This window comes from Podarcis gaigeae (genome assembly GCF_964106915.1).
Source record: "Podarcis gaigeae genome assembly, chromosome: 11".
Taxonomy (NCBI): domain Eukaryota; kingdom Metazoa; phylum Chordata; class Lepidosauria; order Squamata; family Lacertidae; genus Podarcis; species Podarcis gaigeae.
In genome coordinates this window covers 3,177,157-3,201,659 of record NC_139687.1, presented here as the reverse complement: position 1 = coordinate 3,201,659, position 24,503 = coordinate 3,177,157, and the positions used below count along the sequence as shown (strand labels likewise).

The 24,503-nt window shown below is 40.9% G+C and overlaps 1 protein-coding gene across 5 annotated transcripts in view; it reads left to right on the top strand.

The window, feature by feature from the left end:
• Window positions 1-24,503, top strand: part of TRPM6 (transient receptor potential cation channel subfamily M member 6) — a 95,882-nt gene that overhangs the window by 13,020 nt on the left and 58,359 nt on the right. For 4 of the 5 annotated variants that reach the window (XM_083701862.1, XM_083701861.1, XM_083701859.1 and 1 more), the window contains 13 exons: window positions 12,635-12,714; window positions 13,620-13,658; window positions 14,556-14,736; window positions 15,289-15,502; window positions 16,858-16,982; window positions 18,287-18,458; window positions 19,180-19,354; window positions 21,169-21,292; window positions 21,517-21,589; window positions 21,714-21,814; window positions 22,024-22,158; window positions 23,422-23,475; window positions 24,173-24,313. In XM_083701862.1, coding sequence (XP_083557988.1) covers window positions 12,635-12,714; window positions 13,620-13,658; window positions 14,556-14,736; window positions 15,289-15,502; window positions 16,858-16,982; window positions 18,287-18,458; window positions 19,180-19,354; window positions 21,169-21,292; window positions 21,517-21,589; window positions 21,714-21,814; window positions 22,024-22,158; window positions 23,422-23,475; window positions 24,173-24,313 — 1,614 coding nt within the window. Of the gene's footprint in view, window positions 1-12,634; window positions 12,715-13,619; window positions 13,659-14,555; window positions 14,737-15,288; window positions 15,503-16,857; window positions 16,983-18,286; window positions 18,459-19,179; window positions 19,355-21,168; window positions 21,293-21,516; window positions 21,590-21,713; window positions 21,815-22,023; window positions 22,159-23,421; window positions 23,476-24,172; window positions 24,314-24,503 lie in introns of those variants that run through there. The other variant, XM_083701863.1, reaches the window with a different exon arrangement.

The window sequence follows — 24,503 nt, the reverse complement described above, 5'->3', positions numbered from 1 at the left end:
ATTGACAACTCTGCTTGTGGGTCAAAGCGGTTGGGCAAGTTTAATGGGGCAGATTTCCTACTGTTGGGAAGATCTGATGCACTTGACTGGTGAGCCTTTGCATCACTAAAGAAAGGGCATGTTCATCTACCTCAGTTTTCCCCCTTCTTGTGGTGGATGATGTCACCAAGCTGTTTGTGAAGAAGCTGCAGGTACAGACTGAGAGACAGGCATGGAGAGTGGTGGAGCTCTCAGACAGAAATCTGATCTTCCTGATGGCTTCCCTAGAAATCTGGAGCAGTGAATTTGGGACACCTGTTGGAGTGAAGCAGTAGCAACACCTGCGCTCAAGCTGTATATAACAAATCATGTACAGTGGTGCTCCGCAAGACGAATGCCTCGCAATACGAAAAATGCGCAAGACGAAAGGATTTTTCTGTTTTTTCATCGCTTCGCTAGACGATTTTCCCTATGGGCTTGCTTCTTGCGAGTTTTTTTCCTTTTTCTTAAAGCCGTTAATAGCCGCTAAGCCGCTAATAACCGCTAAGCCGCTAATAGCCGTGCTTCGCAAGACGAAAAAACCGCAAGACGAAGAGACTCGCGGAACGGATTAATTTAGTCAGAGCTGGAAGGGACCCCGATGGTAATGGAATCCTCCTTTGGAGCTTTTAAAGCAGAGGTTGGGTGGCCATCTGTCAAGTATGATCTAGATGAGATTTCTGCATTGCAGGGGTTTGGACTAGATGACCCTCAGGATCCCAATCTCTGATTTTATGGCTATAAAGATCATTAACAGTACTTTGTCGATTCATTGTAATTGCATTTTAAAATTGCCATAAATCAGGCGGGGGGGGGAGGAGATAAGGACCACATGAAAACACTAAAATGCAATGTTCTATCATTACTGAAACCAGGATCCTTTGTAAATAAATAAATTAATTAGTGAGTGAGTGAAAGTCTGTGAGTGAACGATGGCCATTCAGCAGAAATGTGGAAATTGTGGAAGCAATTATAAAATTGTAACAGTTGGAAGGGACCCAAGAGTCATGTAGTCCAACCCTGGTCCAATGAGAGTTGGACGCCATGGACCGCAGCACAGGAAACCACTACTGAAGACTTTCACTGCAGTTACGGCTTTTGTTTGTGGGTTATGTTTATATAATTTGGTAATTCTGAAATTGTTTTTTGCTAAATGAGCAAATGGACGTAGAATGCATTTTAAAAAGAGAATGCTGCCAGTAAACAACACTGAACAGACTTCCGGAGGCGGCGCGAAACAGCAATGGCGGTCCTCTTCGCGCTGTGAAGAGGGGCTCCGCGAAAAAGGGTCGTCCGCTACGGCAAAGCGGAGACCCACCAAGAAAAACCGCAGGCAGAGCGAGCCTGCGGCCGTGGGACTCGGCGGGCGCCTGGAGCCCCCCCAGAAGCGGAGAAGGAGCCTCGTAAGAGGCTCCGGAACGTGAAAGGGGGAGCGGCGCTGTGAGTTCATCGCTCTTTTCGTGGATGCAAAGCCACGCTGCTGCTGCTGATGAGCGCCGACCTTTCTTCTTGAAAACATCGAATTTGGAGCAACATACCCGTGAGTAAAGGGTTTAAATTTTTAACCAAATTGGAGAAATTCGGCTGAAAACGGGAGGCGAGTAACAGGAAGTCCGCCTCCCGACTCTGCTAATTAGACCAAAGCAAGGGCTCTGAAGCGAGCTGAAGTGTTTAAAAGGGACTGTAAAAGTGGAGGAAAGAGTGCATTGATAGACTGTGTACCTTTGAGGAGAAAAGGAAAGAATTGTGAAATTTATGGACTTTTGCCTTTTGGAACTGTCCCCCTATTTTTGAGCTAAATGGAATTAAAAGGGGTAACCCCGTCATCGGGCTGCCAGTGAATAGAAGAGAACTGTCAAACTGCTGTCAAACTGATGACATTGTAGCAGAGACTTAAACTGTTGCATGGTCTGAGATATTAACGTTTAACATTGTTGCTGAGACCTCCTTTGACACCTTGTGGCTGGAGTCTAAGAAACTGGAAGCTTTGGAAACCTTCCTTTTGTGTATTGGAATTACAAAAATTTAACATGGGGAATATAGGAACTTCAATGGCAGAAAATAGTTCCTTCCTTCTTTGAAATTTTGAAATACTCCCCCTAGAGGATTGTGGAAGTATAGTGGCCTGGGAATTGAACTTTATTGAAATTCTTTGTGGTTTAATTGTTTATACTTTGGACTCGTCTTTCTCATGGGACAAAAGATCATTTGACCTTGAACAGAGGCAGGTGTGGAATGAGCGGCTCAGGGAGAACAAGAGCAGCTAAAGCTAAAGATAAAGAAAAAGAGAAAAAATCTGGGCAACTTACGCAAACAACTTTAACTCATCATCGTAGATCATCCGTCCCAACTGTGCTGACAGCACAGGAGGTGGAATTTGTACAGCCTGCTACAGAAGATATGGCAACTGGAGGATCTGAAACAGTTTTGAAACAAATTTTGGAACAACTGGCAGTTTTAAATCAAAAAGTGGACAATCAAACATCAAAAATTGACCAAGCTACATCCTCTATTGGCAGATTAACTGAACAGGTTTCGCAGCACACTCAGGCGATTGAAAAACTGCAAGGAGCTACGGCTGAGAACTACAAATTAGCTGTGGAAGCCAACCAAAAAGCAGAACAGGCGAATATAAAGGTTGATGAAGTTAAAGGGGAAGTAAGGCCTCTGAAAAGACAGGTAGGGGAACAACAAGCCTACCTGTCATTGGTTGAATTGAAAAGTAAAGAAAGTAACCTCAGGATAAGGGCTATCCCGGAACTGGAGAAAGACAATCTAGAGGGATTTCTGACACTTTTGTTCTCCAAATTCTGGGGAATCGAGGAAGAAAAGGACTTTAAAATTGTGACAGCCTTTAGACTGGGAAAATCTGTAAAGAAAGACAAGTCCAGAGACTGCTTAGTTATTCTGAGATCAAGAGAAGAGAGGGATAAGATATTAGGCCTACATTTCAAGAAATCTTTGGAGGTAGAAGGCACAAGGGCGGAAATTTACAGAGACATACCCAAATATCTCTTGGAACTTAGGACTACCTATATAGACCTGACTAAACTGTTGAGACACAACGGAATTCCTTATAGGTGGGAGTTTCCACAAGGATTTTCATTTACTTACAAAGGAAGGAAAATAAAAATTAAATCACCTGAAGACCAGCAGAAGTTCCTACACGACCACGAGGAGGACCTGCAAAAAGGAGCTGCAGCTTCTTGGCCTCCACCACCACCGGGACCACCTTCAAGAGTCATACCACCTGGATCTGGACCAGCACTACCTCCTCCGGGATCGGAGGGAAACTTAGACACCCCATTGTAGGACCCGTCAATTGAATCAGGATGTCTCTGCAGCTTCTCAGTTGGAACATAAATGGCGGAAATTCCCCGGAAAAAAGAAGGAAAGTTTTTCACATTTTGAAAAAGGAACAATTGGATGTTATCTGCCTACAAGAAACACATGTGACAAGGCTCCACAGAAAAGTGCTAATTAATAAAAGACTAGGCCAAGAATTTATTTCTTCGGATAAAGTTAAGAAAAGAGGAGTGGTGATATATGCAAAGGAGAGCTTGTCACCGAAATTCTTATTTAAAGATGAACATGGCCGAACTTTGGCGATTGAAATACAGACACAAGGAGAAAATTTTTTGATATTAGGAATATATGCTCCAAATGAGGGAAAATCGGAATTCTTCAGGAAGCTGCATGAGACTATGCTGGATTACTTGGACTATAATAACATCATTATGTTGGGTGATATGAATGGGGTTGTGTCTGTAAACATGGATAAGTCACAAAGTGCCAACATATCGAAAGATGGCAGACTACCTAAAACCTTTTTTGAAATGACTGACAATATGGACTTAATTGACATATGGAGGGTTAAGAACCCTCTAGGGAAAGAAGGGACTTTCTTTTCCGAAGCTCATCTGACATGGACACGAATCGACCAAATATGGACAACTAGAGGACTGGCACCTAAGACTAGAAAAGTGGAAATCTGCCCAAAAACCTGCTCCGACCATAATGCTTTGAAAGTGGAATTGAGACTAAATACAACCGGATCCTTCAGATGGAAAATGAATGACACTATATTAAGAGATCAGGAGATTGTTAAGAAGGCCCAAAAAACTTTAAAGGACTATTTTGAGATAAATTTGAATACCACCGTGGAAAAAAGAATAATCTGGGACGCAAGCAAGGCAGTTATGAGAGGGTTTCTAATACAACAAAATACGACTAAGAAAAAGCTCTGGAATGAAAAGAAGGAGAAGATATTGGAGAAAATAAGAGAAGGAGAGAAAAAATTAAGATCTAGGCCTAAGTCGAAGGATGTGTTAAGAGAAGTGAAATTTTTCCAGGCGCAATATTCAAAATTGATAAATCAAGAGGTGGAATGGAAAATTAAACAAATGAAACAAAGATCCTTTGAATCAGCGAATAAGTGTGGGAAACTGCTAGCCTGGCAGTTGAAAAAGAGACAAAAGCTAAATACAGTTACAAATCTAGAGATTGAAGGGAGAATGGTTCAGAAACCCGAGGAAATTAGAAAGTGTTTCCAGAGATATTTCAAAGAACTCTACTCACAAGGGCCGCAAAAAGCTTCCGAGGTGGATCAATTTCTTAAAACTAATGGATTACAAAAAATACCCCTGGAAATGAGAACAAACCTGAATTGTAACATCACACAGCAAGAAATTGAAAGTGCCATTCAGAATCTTCAATTGGGCAAGTCTCCAGGCCCTGATGGTCTAACCTCCAAATATTATAAAGTTTTAAAGGATTATTTGATACAACCCTTGATGGAGGTTTGCAACCAGATTATGGAGGGAAGGAAGGCACCGGAAACGTGGAAAGAAGCTTTCATCACATTGATACCTAAACTAGAAACTGAAAAGACTCAACTTAAGAATTACCGCCCCATCTCACTCCTAAACGTGGATTACAAAATTTTTGCAGATATTCTGGCAAGTAGATTTAAAAAAGTATTAAATGAAGTGATCCATAAGGACCAGGCTGGCTTTCTCCCTGGTAGGCATTTGTTTGACAACACAAGAAACATTATTGACATTTTGGAACTTCTACAAACAAATCTTAACACTAGAGCGGCCTTAATTTTTATTGATGCAGAGAAGGCCTTTGATAATATTTCTTGGATGTTCATGAAGAAAAATTTGGAAGGGATGGGAGTGGGGCGGGGGTTTGAAAATGGTATAGAAGCAATCTATACAGAACAAAAAGCTAAATTGATAGTAAACAATGTGGTGACAGAGGAGTTTAAAATTGAAAAAGGGACACGTCAGGGGTGCCCCCTATCCCCCCTATTGTTCATCTCAGTTCTGGAGGTGTTGCTAAACATGATTAGAAAGGACCGGTTGGTCCAAGGAATCGAGGTCGGAGTGAAACAATATAAATTGAAAGCATTTGCAGACGACTTGGTATTAACATTACAGGAACCAGTCTCCAGTACTAAAAGAGTGTTAGAATTAATTTCTGATTTTGGTCGGGTGGCGGGGTTTAAGTTAAATAAGCAAAAAACCAAGGTTTTAGTAAAAAATTTGACAGCTACAGAAACAGATGAGTTCTCTAAAGAAACGGAGTTGAATGTGGTTAAAAAAGTAAAATACCTAGGGGTGTATCTGACCTCCAAAAATTTGAATTTGTTTAAAGATAACTATGAGAGATGTTGGTCGGAAATCAAAAGAGATCTGGAAACATGGTCAAGATTGAAACTTTCCTTGTTAGGCCGAATAGTGCTGTAAAGATGAATGTATTGCCGAAAATGTTATTTTTGTTCCAGGCCCTACAGATCGTGGACAAGGTGGAATGTTTTGGAAAGTGGCAGAAGGATATTTCTAAGTTTGTTTGGCAGGGCAAAAAGCCCCGAATAAAGTTTAAAATATTAACTGATGCGAAAGAAAGAGGGGGATTTGCCCTGCCAGACTTGAGGTTATATTATGAGTCTGCAGCCTTCTGCTGGTTGAAAGATTGGATTTTACTGGAGAACACTGACGTCCTAGATCTGGAAAGGTTTGACAATGCGTTTGGGTGGCATGCATATTTGTGGTATGACAAGGTTAAAGTGCACAAATTGTTTAAAAATCATATTGTCAGAAGAGCAATTTTGATGGTCTGGACAAAATATAAAGACTTATTGGAGAGTAAGACTCCGAGGTGGCTCTCACCGGTGGAGGCCAAGGCACGTAAGAGACTTAACATGGAGGCCCATTGGCCTAAATACTGGGAAATAATTGAAAAAATTGGAGACAATTGGAGGTTGCTGAGCTTGGAAAAACTGAAAACTAAGGTGCGAGACTGGCTGCACTATGCGCAAATTCAGGAGGTCTTTAAAATAGATAAAAAGGTTGGATTCCAGGTGGAAAAATCGAAACTAGAGACTGAATTGTTAGAGCCAAAAAATAAACTACTTTCGAGAATGTATAACTTGCTGCTTAAGTGGAATACACAGGACGAGACAGTCAAATCCGCCATGATAAAATGGGCGCAGGATGTGGGGCATAACATTATGTTTGTAGACTGGGAAAGGTTATGGAACACCGGTTTGAAATTTACGGCATGCACTGCCTTGAAGGAAAATATTATGAAAATGGTATACCGGTGGTACATGACCCCAGTCAAACTAGCTAAGATATACCATCTGTCTGACAATAAATGTTGGAAATGTAGAGAGGCGGAAGGGACATTCTTTCATCTCTGGTGGACCTGCCCGAAAGTGAAGGCCTTCTGGGAAATGATCCATAATGAACTAAAAAAGGTACTGAGATTTACCTTACCTAAGAAACCAGAGGCCTTCCTTCTGGGCATGGTGGACCAGAGAGTGCTTAAGAAGGACAGAACCTTTTTCATGTACGCTACCACAGCAGCAAGGATCCTGATTGCAAAATATTGGAAGACACAAGATTTACCCACGCTGGAGGAATGGCAATCACAGTTGATGGACTATATGGAATTGGCTGAAATGACTGGCAGAATCCGAGACTTGGGAGAAGAAACAATTGAGGAGGACTGGAAAAAGTTTAAGGACTATTTGAAAAAACACTATAAGCTGTATGAATGTTAAAAAAAAATGCACCTTTTAGGAAACTCTAGCTTCAGCAAATGTAAGTTAATGAAATGAAAATTAAGACACAAGGATTTAGAGGTAAAGTAATGAAATAACTTTATTGTGTTTAATACAAAGCATACAAGAATTGGGTTATAGTAAAATTGAAATTAGGGAACATGATAAAATGGAAGATACATTAAGTTTTGAAATAAGTTAACAAATTGCTGATGTTTTATATGACAGAGAACGCAGGGTTTGGAGGATGCGGGGAAGTCCTTTAGATTTGATGGAAAAAGAATATGGAAACTTGTTATTCTTCTCTACTTTCTTATAACTATCCTTTATTCTTCTTTCTGTATTTCTTAAAATTAATAAAAATATTATAAAAAAAAAAAACAACACTGAACAAATATTTAATCTAGGATCAAAAGTGGGGTTTTCTTCTAAGTAGACAGGTTTGCATAACATCTGTATAAGAATGCATTAGACTACATCCAGCACAGGTCACAGGGGACGAAATCCCACAGAATGCTGAGGGACTTTTTTCTAGGGTGGCAGTGTCTCTGTTTCTCTCTCTTTTCTTTCCAGTTGTCAACTTCAGTTCCTGAGATTATTGCATTTGTATTATGCAATATTATTTATTTATTTAAAGGCCTCATGAAGATGCATTTTAGTGGGAATTTTAGTGCAATTTTTTTCAAGCCATTTCTATAACACACCACACTTTTGTATTCTGGTGTTCACTAATATATGCTGCTGTTATTATTACTACTACTATTATTATCACCATTATTTTCTGTACCACAATGCCAAAATAGGTTTTTAAAGTGATTTACAAAGTATAACAACCAGTATTGCAATATTGCAGGTATAAACATCTTGAAACATACCAGAGGCAGGCCCTGAAGGCTGAGCTAGGAGGAAAGGGAAGAGCACAAGTGGTTGGCAAGCTGATCTCCACTAGCAAAACTGCTGCTGCTGCTGCCATGTGGGGAGGGCGGAGGCATCACCTGTGAAAAGGTCACTGGGCTGGTGCTTGGAAATAGTTGGGGTAGGAGAAAGAAAAGGAACCCGCTTGGCCATGGGGCTGAGCGAGCTCCTCATGGAAACGAAGCAGACAAGGGCCTGTGCGTTGTCCTGCCTGGGTTTGCCTTGCTCCTACTCGCCTGTTCTTGTGCCAGTGGCAACCAGTGCCAGAGAGGCAAGTACACTGTGCCCGCTACATTGGCTCTGCTAGGTGCCTGGGAGAGGCTGCTCGCGGCTAAGCAAGAAGCCAGGACAGCAAGTGGGGTCGCAGCGCAGCGATCCCGCTTGTGTCCTGGCTTATGGGATAGCCGCACGCAGCCTCTCCCTGGCAGCGTGATGAAGGCTCCTGTTGCCCGGGAGAGGCTGTGCGCAGCTAAGGCTCCCCCAAGAGCCGTGCTCCCTTTAAAGAGCATGTGGAGCGTGTGTGTGGCTCTTTAAAGGGAGCGCTGAACAGAGCCTCCTGCCTGCATTCGCTCCATAAGACTCTCACACATTTCCCCTTACTTTTTAGGAGGGGAAAAGTGCATCTTATAGAGTGAAAAATATGGTATATCTCCCTTGCGCAGCACTTTATGTTGGATGGTGAGGGCTGGGCCATAGGGTGTGCCTAGGAACACTGTGGCAGATGTGTTTTGCAGTGTTTTAATGGACCCCTAATTTTGTATGTTATGTCTTTTTATTATTCGTTTTGCAAATCGCTTTGGGATTTGCTAAATTCCTTATACAGTGGTACCTCGAGTTACAAACGCCTCAGGTTACAAACGCTTCCGGATACAAACTCCGCTAACCTGGAAGAGTTACCTCGAGTTGAGAACTTTGCCCCAGGATGAGAACGGAAATCATGTGCCGGCGCAGCAGCATCAAGAGGCCCCATTAGCAAAAGCATGCCTCTACTTAATAACAGTTTGAGATTAAGAACGGATCTCCGGTACGAATTAAGTTCGTAACTAGAGGTACCACTGTATTTGATAATCACCAACCAAAGTAAAGGAGACATTCCAGGGGGTACAGAGCCAGCCCTCCCGCTGCTTAGGTTTGGGACTAGGAGATGGCCTCAAACCTGAATCCTGTAGCCCAATAGGGCACAGCAGGTATAAACTAGCAGCAAGGAAGAAAAATGCCTCTGCTTCTCCTTTTCCCATCTCAGTTGGCCAGAGAAGCACCACAGGGCTCCTCTGACAGACTGGCTAGAATCCCAAACAGAAGCCCTCTTAGGGACCAGGAGCTTGTGGCTGTCCATAAGAAGAACGTACAGAGAGTCTGCTTAACCAGGCCAGCAGCCCATTTCGTCCAGCATCCTATTCTCACAGTGGCCAACCAGATGCTCGTGGGAAGCCTGCAGCAGGACTTGGGCAAAAGAGGCGTCTCCCCACAGTGGTTTCCAGTAACTGTTATTCAGAGGCCTTACTGCTTCTAACCTGCCATATGCTGTTGGCCAAACTCTCATCATCACTGACCATTGGGCATGCTGGCTGGGGCTGATGGCAGTTGGAACCCAACACTTGGAGGGCCACAGATGCTCCATCCCTGACCTTTTAACGATAGTTTTCTGGTTGTTTCATGTAGTATTTGCAGTAGAGCCAGTGTGGCATAGTGGTTAGAGTGCTGGACTAGGACGTGGGCCATTGGGGTTCAAATCCCCCCTCACCCATGAAGCTCATTGAGTGACCTTGGGCCAGTTGCTCACTGTCAGCCTAGTCTACATCACAGGGTTGTTGTGAGGGTAAAATGGGGAGGAGGAGATTAAATACAGTGGTACCTCGAGTTACATACGCTTCAGGTTACATACGCTTCAGGTTACAGACTCCGCTAACCCAGAAATAGTGCTTCAGGTTAAGAACTTTGCTTCAGGATGAGAACAGAAATCGTGCTCCAGCGGTGCAGCAGCAGGAGGCCCCATTAGCTAAAGTGGTGCTTCAGGTTAAGAACAGTTTCAGGTTAAGAACAGACCTCTGGAACGAATTAAGTACTTAACCTGAGGTACAACTGTACACCATCTTCAGCTCCTTGGAAGAAAGATGGGATGTAAATGTAAATAAGGCTAATGCAACCTTCATCGGTCATCCACACCTTCAAGAAGTGCATCAGTCATATGATAAAGTGCAGTGTTGTTTTTTCTGGATTTCAGGGTAATGCTTCCAGAGACAGGTTTGTGGCAATCAGACTAATTCAAGTCTAGATATCGGGCACAGCAGTGTTATAAGTGGGGCGGGGGGGGGAGGACTTTGCTGTTGCGTGTGAGCATAACTTACACCCAGATCAGGCATGCAGCCAAGGCTTTCCACATCCCTTGACTGATTTTTACTAAGTAGTTCATGAGTTGTCTAAATACATGGGATTTACAAAACCGCTTATAAAATATTTGTTAAAATTATTCAAGACTTCTCTGAACCTCTTGTCCCCTTCTCACCCTGAGCTTCCACTCACACCCTGCCTGTTTCCCTGAAACAGAGTTGAAGTGCAGTTAGGCAAATCTAAGCATCTAGATCATGAACCAAGACCATAAAACCTGAAAGTTGACCTATTTTTATTTAGATTAGTTTGGCTTTTGTTGTAAACAAATCTCTTGGAAGTGTTCAGCACATACTGTGCCCTCTATGCACTGGGTACAAAAAAATCAGGAAGAAGGAGTTAGATAAATTTGCTATAAATTGTTGTGGTGTTTTGGGAGCTTAATCTGAAACCAAGCTGGATTTGGGTTGGTGTCTCTGGTAATTTCTCTCTCTTACATCATGGATGTTGGCAAATTGGATTTTTAAAAGGCAAAATAATATTAGAATTTGAGTTGTCAGAGATGCACAAGGGAAAATATTTCAATGCTCAAGAACCTGGCAAAGTCTTTTATTAACACTATTGCCTAAGGGTAAAGGTAAAGGTAAAGGACCCCTGGACAGTTAAGTCCATTCAGAGGTGACTATGGGGTTGCGGCGCTCATCTTGCTTTCAGGAGCCAGCGTTTGTCCACAGACAGCTTTCCAGGTCATGGGGCCAGCAGGACTAAACCACTACTAGCGCACAGAGGATCATGACAGAAACCAGAGCACACAGAAATGCAGTTTACCTTTCCACCGCAGCAGTACCTGCTGTACTTTTGTACTGTTTTATTGTTGTTAGCCGCCCTGAGCCCGGCTTCGGCTGGGGAGGACGGGATATAAATAAAATTTATTATTATTATTATTATTATTATTATTATTATTATTATTATTATCTACTTGCACTGGCGTGCTTTTGAACTGCTGGATTGGTAGGAGCTGGGACAGAGCAACGGGAGCTCACCCCGTTGTGGGGATTCGAATCACTGACCTTCTGATCAGCAAGCCCAAGAGGCTCAGTGGTTTAGTCCACAGCACCACCCGTGTCCCTTTTACCTTACTATTGCCTAATGCAAGTCTGCCATGGCCTTTGGCTAGAACAATAAACTTATGAACTGATATTTAGAATGCTGATGTGTGTTTTAGTTTATTGCTAGCTTATACTTTTTCTGAATGTTTTTTTTAACTAATAAACTTGCTGTTTTATTCCTTTGTAAACTGTGTTGAGGTTTTCTACAATCAACCAGTCTATAAATTTTATGAAATAAACAAATGCCTGTCATGGTTTGGTGAAGAATGGAATATAGAGCTTGGCAACAGAGGAGCCCCTGGTCCATCTGTCTCTTCTCTGACTGGGTTTCAGACAGACCTCTCTCCCAGGCCTTCCTGGAGATGCTGGGGACTGAACCCACGGAACTGTGGCCCTTCCCCAGTCCAACTGTATGGAACAATATGCATATCTGTAGATTTGTGTCATTTGCCTCACTTTTCAGACACTCAGCAAATATTTCAGTGGGTCCTATGGAGATTTCAGGTGACCTAGCAGCCCTACAGGTGGGGCATGGCTCAAAGGTGTATGTGTGTCAGGGGTTCCTTGGATTTTTAAATGATTTTTAAAAGCTATCTGGATTATAAAGTTATTCCCCATAGTAGGCAGAGGGTAATCTTGAACTTTCATTCATTTTCAAGAATTCCACCTGTTGATAGGGTAGAATTTATCTGATAGGTTTCTCTCCGTGATTGTCATTACTAAATTGGAACCAAAGGTTTTTAATCTTTTAAAAAAAGAACATGACCACTATTGAGTGATAGCCAGCACCATCTGTTCATTGTACAAATGTAAAATAGCTGCCAGGTATTAATATTGTGTCAAGCAAGTGGAGATGAGTTCTGTCAGTTCAGCATTTCTTCCTTATCTCACTCAATTCATCTGCTATTAGGAAGGCTGTGAGCTTTCTTCCTATCTCTAGGCATGGGTTAGTGTGAGTGAATTCTAAACGCTAGAGTTTAGGTCAGCACAGATTAATCTGCAATGTTCTGAGATAAGGAAGGAAATAATTGTGCAAACTGATTTCATGCACAATATTAATGCCAACTGTGTTCGGTCCTACAACATGTACTAATAGCTACACATAGGTATCTCCTATGTGCGGTACTAGTTATTGCAGATAGTTATTTTTGCCTCCCAAAGTATCTGTTTGAGGTTTAATATTTCTTTTCAGTCCCAGAAATCTTGGATTGAAGGTGTCTTCTGTAAAAGAGAGTGTGCAAAAATCGTGCCAAGTTCCAAAGATCATCACAGGTACTTAGTTTTGCTTTGTTTTGGTTGAATTGTACAAACAACAAGAAGATAAAAATACAATTAAAAACTTCTAATTTACACTTTAACAATGTCGGGTTTCCTTGAATAAATATAGGCCCTTCTAGCTGCTACAAACATGACTATAATCTAGTTAACTTCTGCCATATTTTCATTTTGAATTTGAGGCTCTTTATCATGTTTCCCTTAAAATGGCAGGTCATACTTTGTACAGTATCACTTATTTGTTTTCTGACATGTTTATCCTACCTTTCTTCCATCATGGAACCCTCTCTGACAGAGCCAGACTTGCTCAGCTTCAGTAAGGTGTTGGCCTCATGTCGCTTCAAACATTTATACAGGGCACTGCAGGCAACATATTTCCAGTGTGGAACCCACAACCCATGCGTATCATAAGAACCACCCAGAGAGGGGCTGCGACCCCTGCCCAGTCTGCTCACCCCCCCGCCTAGCAACGCCTTTGCCACCCCTCCTTCCCACACACCTGGCCAACTTCCCCTCCCTCTACATCTTACCCAGTTTCACCCAATCAATTGGTTGACTGCTTTGAAATATACAATACAGGTGATTTTGACAGGGATAGATGTAGTACTGATTATTAATTATTTAAATTGGTGTAGCATGCATATTTAGGAAGTCAAAGTTAGAAACAGTGGCTCTGGGTTTTCTTTTAACTAACCTTGAAGTTGTTGTCTTGAACCATTACATTTTTGCATTAGAACCTTTCAGTAAGTTACCGACAATGTTGTCCAGGTAAGACATTGTGTAAAAAATGTTACTCAGGTTTTTTTGTGACAATGGTGCAATGGTCTGCCTTTTTGAAGCCTAACTTTCTTTTTTGCAAATTTAACTGTACAACATACTGCTGTTTTTAACTTCTTTTTCAGATGTCCCGCAAGATGCCAAGTGTGCCAGAACTTAATTCGGTAAGACCTCATGCGATTTGGTACTGTATTTTTTAAAATAAAGAATGGGTGTGAAATATTCCTAACCAAGGATGTCTCCTTATATAAATGGTTGGCTGCATTTTAGTCAGCTGCTGGAGGATTTACTAGAAATCCTGCTGCGGTCAATAAACTTGATGTGGCATCCAGAGACTTCCATGCACAGCTGGTGCCTCCTCTTGGATATGGGAAGACCAAGAAACAAAAAGAGAGTGCAAGCACGGAGCTATGCCTACATAGTAGAGAAGGTTTGGTGTGGAGGGATAAACTGTTGGTGCTTCCAGGCGGAGGCTGTATGTTGCAAACCATGGCTTAGTGCTAAAGCATCAGCTTTGCATTCAGAATGTCCCAGGTTTAATCCCCAGTATCTTCTGGTCAATTTGGGAGAGATACTGACCTGAAACTCCTCCTCCAGAGGTCCTGATTCTAATGGAATATCCTCACACCTGCTATAAACACTTAAAAATAACAGGAGGATATATTATTCACATCTAGTTATATTGTCCACCTGTCCTTCATAACAAAACAGCTGTGAAAAGCTGCAGGCATCCAGATTATGCTCTTCCATGCATATATATTTGAAAAATTGGCACATTTTCTCTGTCTTATCTTTCCATTCAATCTGAGTTTTCCAGTTAGAAATCTCTGAATTGATAATCTAAGATGCTAACAGTAGCCTTAACCTGCAATTTGCTTATAATTTTAACAAGATATTCGTACAGTGCAAGGTGTTTGAGCTGTTCAGCATTTCTTTAAAACTTGAGAAATGTCTTACAGCATTCTAGTACAATGCATCAATGTGAGCTAGTCACTGTAGCTCAGAAATGCATTTAATCAATTTATGCCAATGTTATGAGTTTTTTTTGTCTTTTTTAAAAGGTGTTGTTGTGGACGGCTAATTGGTGACCATCCTGGGATTGATTGTTGCTGGCCCATCTGTCGGTCTGCACAAGAAGTAGAGAACAGGGAATGGTGTGTCCAAAGGGACACAAAGACAAGTCCAACTGATGCATTTGGTACTATCAATTTTCAAGACAGTGATCACACTTACCATGCCAAGGTGCGTACACACTTTGAAACAGGGCTGTAATAAAATAACTTTCTCAGTTATTTAGCATAAAAACAACCAATAGTGCTAAACATAAAACTGCTGGTGTTAGATAAAAATCCAGTATAAGTTGGTATGAGTTTGTTCCACGCTATCTCATAATTTGATGACTACAATATCAAGAGATATCATGCATGTGTCTAAAATATCAAGTACCACCATCACATATAATAGAGTGCTTCTAACAACTTCCATCATCGCTGGCATAAAACTTTTGAAATTAAAGGAGTGAACATATTCACCTCTGAATGATGAGACAAAATATAAGCACACCATAATCAATGGATTTCTGTTCCTGTGTTTGAAAGGACCATTATGCTATTTTTGTGTGTGCGTTTTACTGTGATGATTTTGAAAACAGGCCAATTTAAAAAGTTGGAAATGTTTGAACTATTGGAGCTTTCAACAAATTGATGAGGTTAGGACTAAGATGATATCTCCTCCCTATAAAATATATGCTACCTTTTCTCTCTGCGTAGTTTTAACTACAGTTTCTTTTTTCAGTATATTAGAACTTCTTATGATACCAAAGTGGACCAGTTGTTGCAACTCATGGTGAAAGAATGGCAGATGGAATTGCCCAAACTGGTCATTTCTGTTCATGGTGGCATCCAGAACTTCAAACTTCCATCTAAACTTAAGCAGCTTTTGAGCAAAGGCTTGGTCAAAGCTGCTGAGACCACAGGAGCATGGATACTAACAGAAGGCATCAACACTGGTACAGTAAACTCTTTTGAAATGTCATGTTCTCTCTGAGGAACATAGAAACACAGAAAATTGCCTTATACTGAGCCGGACCTTAGATTTGCCTAGATTATTGAGGATTTTAGGTAGGATTTCCCCCCATTCTGCATGAAGATGCCAAGAACTGTGCCCGGATCCTTTGTATGCAGAGCATATGCTCTTCCACTGAGTTAGGCCTCCTCTCATAGCTTTGGTTTCTCAGATGACAGGCAGGTTGTGGCTGGTTAGCTTGTTAGAGCTGCCTGTGTGCAGTTTGACCCTTCTGTGCCTTGGCCATGTGGAATATTTGGATCTGTGTAGTTGTGGTTTCTGGGAATTTTGCTTTCTGAGGGGTCTCCTGACAACCTGTGATCTTACTATATAAGTTTTATAAATTTAGTAAATAATCATGATATAATAATAACTCTCAGCACCCTTAACAAACTACAGTTCCCAAAATTATTTGGGGGAAGCCATGACTGATAATAGTGTAAGTGTATAGTGTGGATGGAATAACTATGTGGTTGAAAAATACCGTATTGTGTTATTCAAGAAATACAGCTCACAATTTTGTGGAGAAGTCCCACAAATACAACATTTTTCTATGGTACTGTAGTTGTATGTAACTCCACCATGTTCTTAGGCTATGAGCTATTTCCTTTTTGTAGTTTGGATGTGATGTAAATTTCTTATTTATTTCTGTCAGTTTGCATTTCTTGGTACAGAAAGTATTGATCTGATGTTTAGAGATCTTTTCTATTCGAATTAATTCAAGAGGGTTCTGGAAGCTTCTCTGTGTCAAAGAAACAAGCAGAAAGTTCGTGATGTTTGGGTTATTCCTTCAGAGAAGCTGAGTACAGCTGGCTTCAACTGTTCTGTTATCTCTTCTGTCAAGGTCATGCTGACTATAATAGTAAGGCCAGAAGGAGCCTGGCTTTTACTCTCTTTCTGTCTCTCCTTCTGGTGTGGTGTTTTGTATATAGTGTGAAGTTTTGGTCTTATTATAAGTTATTGTAAATTTAAGTCTGCTGCAACTGGACTTCTTATGGACGGTGTCAATTTGTGACCATTATTCTCATTTGCCTTCAGTAGCAGTAAAGCTCTGCTGGATGAAATACAATTGCCTCTGGTCTATTGTTTGGGAATCCCACAACGTGTTTTAAGTTTTTAACTTGCTAACTATACGCTGGAGTTCTGCTCTGGATCAATACTGAGTAGAATCCATGACAATTTCATGTCTAGACCACCTTTCATCTAAGTAGATTACAAGGCAATGCACAAAGAATTATATGCTGTGAGGGCAAGATGCCAACTGTTTTGTAATATTAATGATGGTGATAATATTTCTAGGTGTGTCTAAGCATGTGGGAGATGCCTTGAAACTCCATGCCTCTCAGTACTTAAGAAAGATCTTGGCTGTTGGAATACCCCCTTGGGGTATCATTGAGAACCAGAGGGACCTCATTGGAAAAGATGTGAGTTAATGAATGCTCTTTGTTTTCTTGTTTTAAGTGCACTCTCCCCCCACCCCAAAGCCTGCATAGTAGGGGTTTGCCTGTAGGTAAGAGCTCTTTCGCATGTACAAACTTGCATCTCCAGCAAAAAGGGTGCTTTATGCAATTATTCTTGTGTAACTTGCCATCAGATGCAAATATGTAATTTATGCAATGCTGATATATATGGATATTAGTGGCAATGGGATAGAAACTATTGTATGGATTACCTCATATCTAAGGTGCTTCCCAGATGGGTGTTTATTGTGGAAATCTATGCCATTTTTTCACAGTACCTATATGATGACATAAGCATCAAAATGCCAACTATATTCCTCCCCCCATTTCATCTAGACTGACCCTTTCCTGAAAACAACCTGATGTTTAAAAAAGCCTATTTGTTACCTGTTTGCAATATCTGAATGACCTGTTTTCAAAATTAAGCCCCTGTTTGGAAGTACTCTTCAACACAAGGGGGGAATTCAACATTGTGCTGAAAAGATTGTTTCATCAGTGCAAGCGTTTCATGCAATGATCTCCCCTCTTCTACCCTTGTGTACTGTTTAGGGAAGTTTCCTCAAGCCAGTTGGAGGGGGGAGCCGGGGGGTGGGGAGAGCCTCCACTGTGCTTCTGTTGCACTGTTCACTATTGAACTGGCTTCTGCTAGTAGCACTCATTAGTTGAATCTGGCCCACTTTTACTTGTTGTAAACCCATTGAAATTAATTGACCTAACTTAATCATTCTTATTAATTCCAGTGAGTCTACTCTGAGCAAAAGGTAGTTAAATACCACCCATAACCCTGTTGTACTTCAGGAAGGGTACCATTATTCTGCTATTTGGAGACTGGATTGGTGATGATGTAAAAGCAGTGCTCTTTTTCTAAAAAAATATTTAGGGGTACTCTCATTTTCCTACTCATTTTGAAATACTGCCCCTCAATGAGGCCAAACTTAGATTCACAAAATGTTTAGGGGTGTGCATACCCCTGCGTCCCCCCAGAAAAAAGCACTGTGTAACAGAATGTTGTTTTTAAAATAGCATTGACTAAGGACCTCAGGTCCTCTGCCTTATAGAATATCTCTGAGTACAAGGATTATTAGAGAATACTTTGCAAATATATCAAGAGCTGATGCCGTGACTTCTTGTGAAATAAAGCAAATTATTTCTCTATTAGGCAATAAAAATGTCTAAATCAGGCAGATGTCCCACCCTCTTCCCAAATGAGAATGCTCTAGTATTTTGGTGGGGCTGTTTTGTTTTGCTTTTACCTGGATTCTCCTCAGGTAGTGTGCCTGTATCAGACCCTGAGCAACCCTCTCAGCAAGCTGAGCACCCTGAACAGCATGCATTCCCATTTCATACTGGCTGATGACGGCACAGTGGGCAAATATGGCAATGAGATGAAACTCAGGAGGAATCTAGAAAAATACCTGTCGCTCCAGAAAATACACTCTAGTAAGTTCTCCTTGTTCTGGGTTCACTTTGTAAGAAGCTTCTTATCTCAGGCACCACTGACTGCTGGCTTTGCACTAAGAGAAGAGAAGTAACTTCTCCTGGATAACCAGCATGTCATGTTTTCCCTACAGGAAATTGGTGCCTGGAACGTATCTTAAATCTGTTTTACAAATCTTTAGGGAGAAGCACAGTGGAAGCTTTTTGCACTGTCATTCAGTATGATTTACTGTGACCATTGGCCATGGTGTATTGTGATAGGTGAATGTTGCCAATTAAAATTAAAGTTAAAAAATAAGGCTTAATCAATTAGCAATTGTTTTGATAGATTTTCTTATGTCCTGATTCATTGAGTAGTACATTTTTTATTAAAAAAATAATACTGTAGTTTTAATACTTATTTCCAGCCACCTGTAGCTTTTAGAATACATCATTTCTTCTCTGTCACACTTCCATCTTCTAAGTTCTCCTTCTAAAAAGGAAAAACTAATAATGCTTTTTGCTTCAGAATTATTAATGTTTTACTCACATGCATGTTCATACAAATGTAATCAGTGAAATTAATAATTGAGTAAAACATTTAATTGAGTATTAAAAAACAAAACAGGCAATAGCCCTACTTTTTGTCTTGTGATTTTTAAAAATCTTGATGGGTACAAAAGTGGGTTATTATATGCACTGTGGATCTCTGTCCTGTTAACATTTTCAATGTGATTTGAAATAGGAATGGGACAAGGAGTGCCCTTAGTTGGGCTGCTGGTGGAAGGTGGTCCAAATGAGATCCTGACCGTGTGGGAATATGTCAGGGACAAGCCGGCTGTCCCTGTAGTAGTTTATGAGGGAACTGGGCGAGCGGCCGACCTTCTCGCTTTCACCCATAAGCACACAGCAGACATGACGTGAGTACTTGCAGCTTGCAGCAGTTACTTGCACTTGCCACTTCATTGCAAAAGATGCCTTTAATCAAACAAGGCTATAGCTAAGAAATCTTGGTGTTTTTTAAAAAACAAAAAACATGGTTTAATAAGATTGTCTCTGAACCTCGTTGAGTGTCAGGTGAGCATCTCAACTTCTCACTCTGGAGAAAGGAAAGAATTATTGCTCAGCCTTTTTCTAGGCCTTTTCCCAGGAGCTTTCTGGCCCTGCTGCTGGTCCTTTCATCTGCTGTAGCATAGTATTCTACTAAATTTTACTCAGGCTAGACCCATTTAAATTAATGGCCCTAACTTAGTCATGTTAATTAATTTCAATGGGTCTTCTCTGAGTAAAACTCACTGGATAACACCTGTTATCTCTTTATCATACCTACCAAATTTGCTTCCTGTACTGCTAGCTAGTCACTTCCTTATTTTATTTATTGACTGATGGGGAGTACTGGGAATATGTACTTGGCAAATGATGAAGCTTCTGGTCACCACCGTTTTCTTTTTTGTGTCCTCACAGGGTGATTCTAGAGAAGTAGCTGAAGTGGTGCAATTGGTAGTGGAACTGGGATGGTGGTCAAACTATGATTCTGATGCTCTACAAGTGTTGTAGGGTACATATTCTGAATAGCCCTATTTTTCAAGATTTAACTGTCTAATGCTTCCAGCCCAGTTTCACCAACTTCAGCATATTTCTTACCATTCAGAGATGTTTCTCTTAACCTAGATTGGACATTTTCACTGTTGAAATTGTACTGCTCATATTAACGTTTGACAGTACTATTTATAAGCCATTATTCTAAACCACTGAGCCTCTTGGGCTTGCCGATCAGAAGGTCGGTGGTTTGAATCCCCGCGACGGGGTGAGCTCCCATTGCTCGGTTCCTGCTCCTGCCAACCCAGCAGTCCGAAAGCACGTCAAAGTGCAAGTAGATAAATAGGTTCTGCTCCAGTGGGTAGGTAAACTGCATTTCCGTGCGCTGCTCTGGTTTCGCCAGAAATGTCTTAGTCATGCTGGCCACATGACATGGAAAAACTGTCTGCGGACAAATGCCGGCTCCCTCGGCCTGTAAAGCGAGATGAGTGCCGCAACCCCAGAGTCGTCTGCGACTGGACTTAACTGTCAGGGGTCCTTTACCGTTACCTTTTTTATTATTTTGGTGCTTTTACAGTGGAAATCTGGCAGCCCATCATCCAGCTCAACCACTAGTTGACCCATCATTGCCTTGGGTTCATCCTATTGGTCCTTTTAAACTCTTCTTCCTCTACAAACTATGCATATGTCAACAACAGTAAGTGGGACAGAGGCAACAGAATTTGGCCATCAGCCAAACTAGTTGCCAATCACGGTTGTACAGTGCTGATTGACTGTTACTTAGGTGGAATGCCTATAACCAACTAAGTATGTGTAAAGTAACCATTCTAAATTGAACCCTTTATTCTTTTTGTGGACATGCCTTGACTTCGGTTGTTTAGGGGTGATGTTTCAGTCACTATATAGTGCAAGGGTAGACTCAGCGATGCCCTCCATATTTTGGTGGACTCCAGCTCCCATAATCCCTGACCATTGTCCAACAGGTTGGTGCTGATGGGAGTTGTAGTCCAATAACATCTGGAGGGCACATACATTGGCTGCCCTTGTGCAGGGGACAAGCGGTACAAATAAAGAGATGGGGGAAGCTTTTTGTGTTACAAATTTGTTGAAAAATATTTACAGTATTACAGTATCAGACAATAAGTATCTATTGGTGAAATAATAATTATCATTTGTACATACGTTTCTTTCTCAGGAATTTGAGCCCTCAGCTTAAGGAAGAGATATTATTAATGATTCAGAACACCTTCAGTTGGGGGCAGAAACAGTCCCACCACTTATTTAAAATGTTAATGGAGTGCATGGAACACAGAGATTCTGTAAGTATGATAAATTCATGAAATTCTTTTCATTAATCTCATTCTCTAGAGTGCCATTGAATTTTGACTTGGGTTCAGAAGCTGTTCCACTAAATTAATCATGTTTAGAAAAATGATTGCAGGTCACAGTTTACTGCCTATTCTTTGCCCACCATGTGCAATAGTCCTGAATTGTCTGGTGGTTTTCTCTCTTCTCTCAGTAAAATGTTTTGTTATTTTGACAGATAACTATATTTGATGCAGAGTCGGATGAGCATCAGGACATTGATTTGGCAATCCTGACTGCACTCTTAAAAGGTACATGCATATAATATTTTCTGCCTCTTTCTTCAAAGTCATAGCAATGCATAAGAATTACTTTTGAAGTAGAAGAGGAAAAACATTTTGTATAAAATCTAAAAGAATAATTTCTTTTTTGTAGGAACAAATATGTCTGCTCCAGATCAGCTAAATCTGGCACTGGCCTGGAACAGACTGGACATTGCTAAGAAGCATATATTGATTTATGGACAGCACTGGAAGGTAGTTTTCACATTTATTTTCCACACATTATGGACAAACATTTACAGTTGTGCTATCTGTACTTATTTGTATTATTGTGTTTAAGGAGAATATTGAATTGGAGTTTGCTCGCCAGCATTGAAATGCAAATAACTCCGAGAAATTGCAAAAGTTATGAAGAAAACAATTATTTCTCCCCCTTTCTTTACATTTCCTGCACTTGTTTGAAGGTTGGGTCCCTGGAACAAGCAATGCTTGATGCTCTGGTGATGGATCGGGTAGAATTTGTGAAGTTGCTAATAGAACATGGAGTGAATCTGCACCGTTTTCTTACCATAACCCGATTGGAAGAACTGTACAATACTGTGAGTGCCTGGAATTCCAATGCTGAATACATTTTGCTTAAATATGTATCTACTTTGCTAATATTCAGAGGTAGTTCCAATGGAACAATAGGTCGTTTCTGCATTTTTGCATGGATGTTTGAACTTGTAGCATAGAATCCAAAAAGCTGTTATAAGTATGCCTAGGTGCCCCCCCCCAACTCATTGCATAGTTCTGGCCATAGGTCTTGGTGAGTGGCTGTTGTGTAGGTGCATGTCTCGTTGTATATGCTCCTGCAGAACTGCCTGTCAGGATGGCTTTATCTTAGGTGGATGAATGGTCAGATGAATCAAGCTACAAAGTAACGTCATCTTCTGTTCTTCCTCTTTTATCTGTTGATCTATTTGTTTCATTGAAAAGAGAGCAGATAATGTTGTTTTCGTTTTGTTATTCAAGACTGTTTGCAGCTTACTTCATCATCACAGCAGAGGCCTTGCTGTGAATATGCTGACGCTTCTGCAACAATGAATCATTCAGAATCTGCTCCCCATCACATCCCTCATAAAACTGGGACACCTGAAATCTAAAATGGATGTCAGTATACATTCTGAAAGTTTGGAATGATACAGATTGGGATGGGGGCAGATCTGGGTGCACCAAACATATTCCAGAACAGTTTGAAAATTTCACCCTATTAGTGTAATGTAGTACACTACAATATATTAAAAATAAATAACCCTTCAGTGCCTTGGTCCTTGGGTTTTGCTCTTTTGAATGTATTGGATGCATTATGAAAAAGTGCTTTTCCTTCCACTACTAAGTCTAGTTAGTAACACTAACTAGACAATCTGTTTACTTTTCTATTAGAGGAATGGCAGAAAATGTAAAGGGCAGGTTGCAATGCCCCAAAGGCCAGTTTAAAATCTATGAGGGAGGCATGCAGGATAAGACAGTGAGGATAAAAGAGAGACTATTTCCTCTTGTAGTCTCACAGCCTCCACCTCTTGCCCAATCTATATAAACCAAAAAAGAAGCAATTTAGCAGGCAGGAGGCTCATCTGAAGATAGTGATTGGTTGATTGATAGACAGTTCTGTTGTGATCATGGGCCGGAATTGCAGCTGAAGAATGTGCTTTCTCTTTTTAAATACAGCTTTCTTCAGTCCAAGACTTAAACAAAATTAGCTGTTAATAAATATTAATGTACTAGCTATCCTGTTTCTTAATCTTCTTTCATATATAGTGAAAGTTTCTTTCTTTTAATTTAGTCACTGTGTTCTTGTCATCCTTCTTTTAACATTCCAGAAACAAGGGCCAACAAATCATCTTCTGCGTCATCTTGTTTCTGACGTGAAACAGGTAATCTACATTCTGAAGAATGATGAGCTAGAACTCCTTTAGATGGTGGTTTTTGCCACGATCACAACTGAATCACCACTTGCTATATGCTGTTTTATAGTATAGGGCCTGTATGATCAACTTGGGAGCTGTGCTTATCCAATTAGCCCAACCAGACTAGCAGCAACTTCAAAAATGTTAGGAATAGCAACAGACACCCATGCTAAGTAGAACTTGAACTGTTTTTTTCTTCTTTGGTGATCACTTGTAGCTGAGTAAGATTGAGTAAGATTGTCTTACTCAAGTAAGTAAGATTGTAGCTGAGTAAGATTGTCTTCCATGAACACAGTCTTAACAGTGAGTCCGTAAGTGACTGTGGAGGCCGATTCTGGATCCACAAGTCCTTCCCCAGTGGGGACACAGGTTTTTGGGTGGGAGTTGATTAGAGCTGCTATCAGTGGGATATATGTCATTTGGGCACAGCCAGTCAATATGATAAAGATGTTGAAGGAAAAACATCATATGTTTAAATATGGACAATCTGAGGAACATGATATTGGCTAATAAGTGGCTCAAGCTATTAAACTATTCTTCTGTACATTTATTTAGTAGCTCAGATTATAAAGTGTTTGTGAAGGATTCTTGATACGTGCTCTAAAGCACTATTAATATGCTTAAGTATGATTGTTATATAAAATGTCAAATATTTGTGTTACAGAGTACTCTTCCTGTGGATTATAAAATATCTCTGATTGATATTGGATTGGTAATAGAATACTTGATTGGTGGAGCTTATCAGAGCAGCTACACAAGAAAGCATTTCCGAGTTCTGTACAATAGCCTTTACAGGAAACGTGAGGTAAACTCAGTAAACTGGTCACAGCTACTTCCATCAGTGAGAGCTTATGGCAGGCATCCCCAAACTCGGCACTCCAACTGCTTGGGACTACAACTCCCATCACATCATCCCTAGCTAACAGGACCAGTGGTCAGGGATGATGGGAATTGTAGTCCCAAAACATCTGGAGGGCCAAGTTTGGGGATGCCTG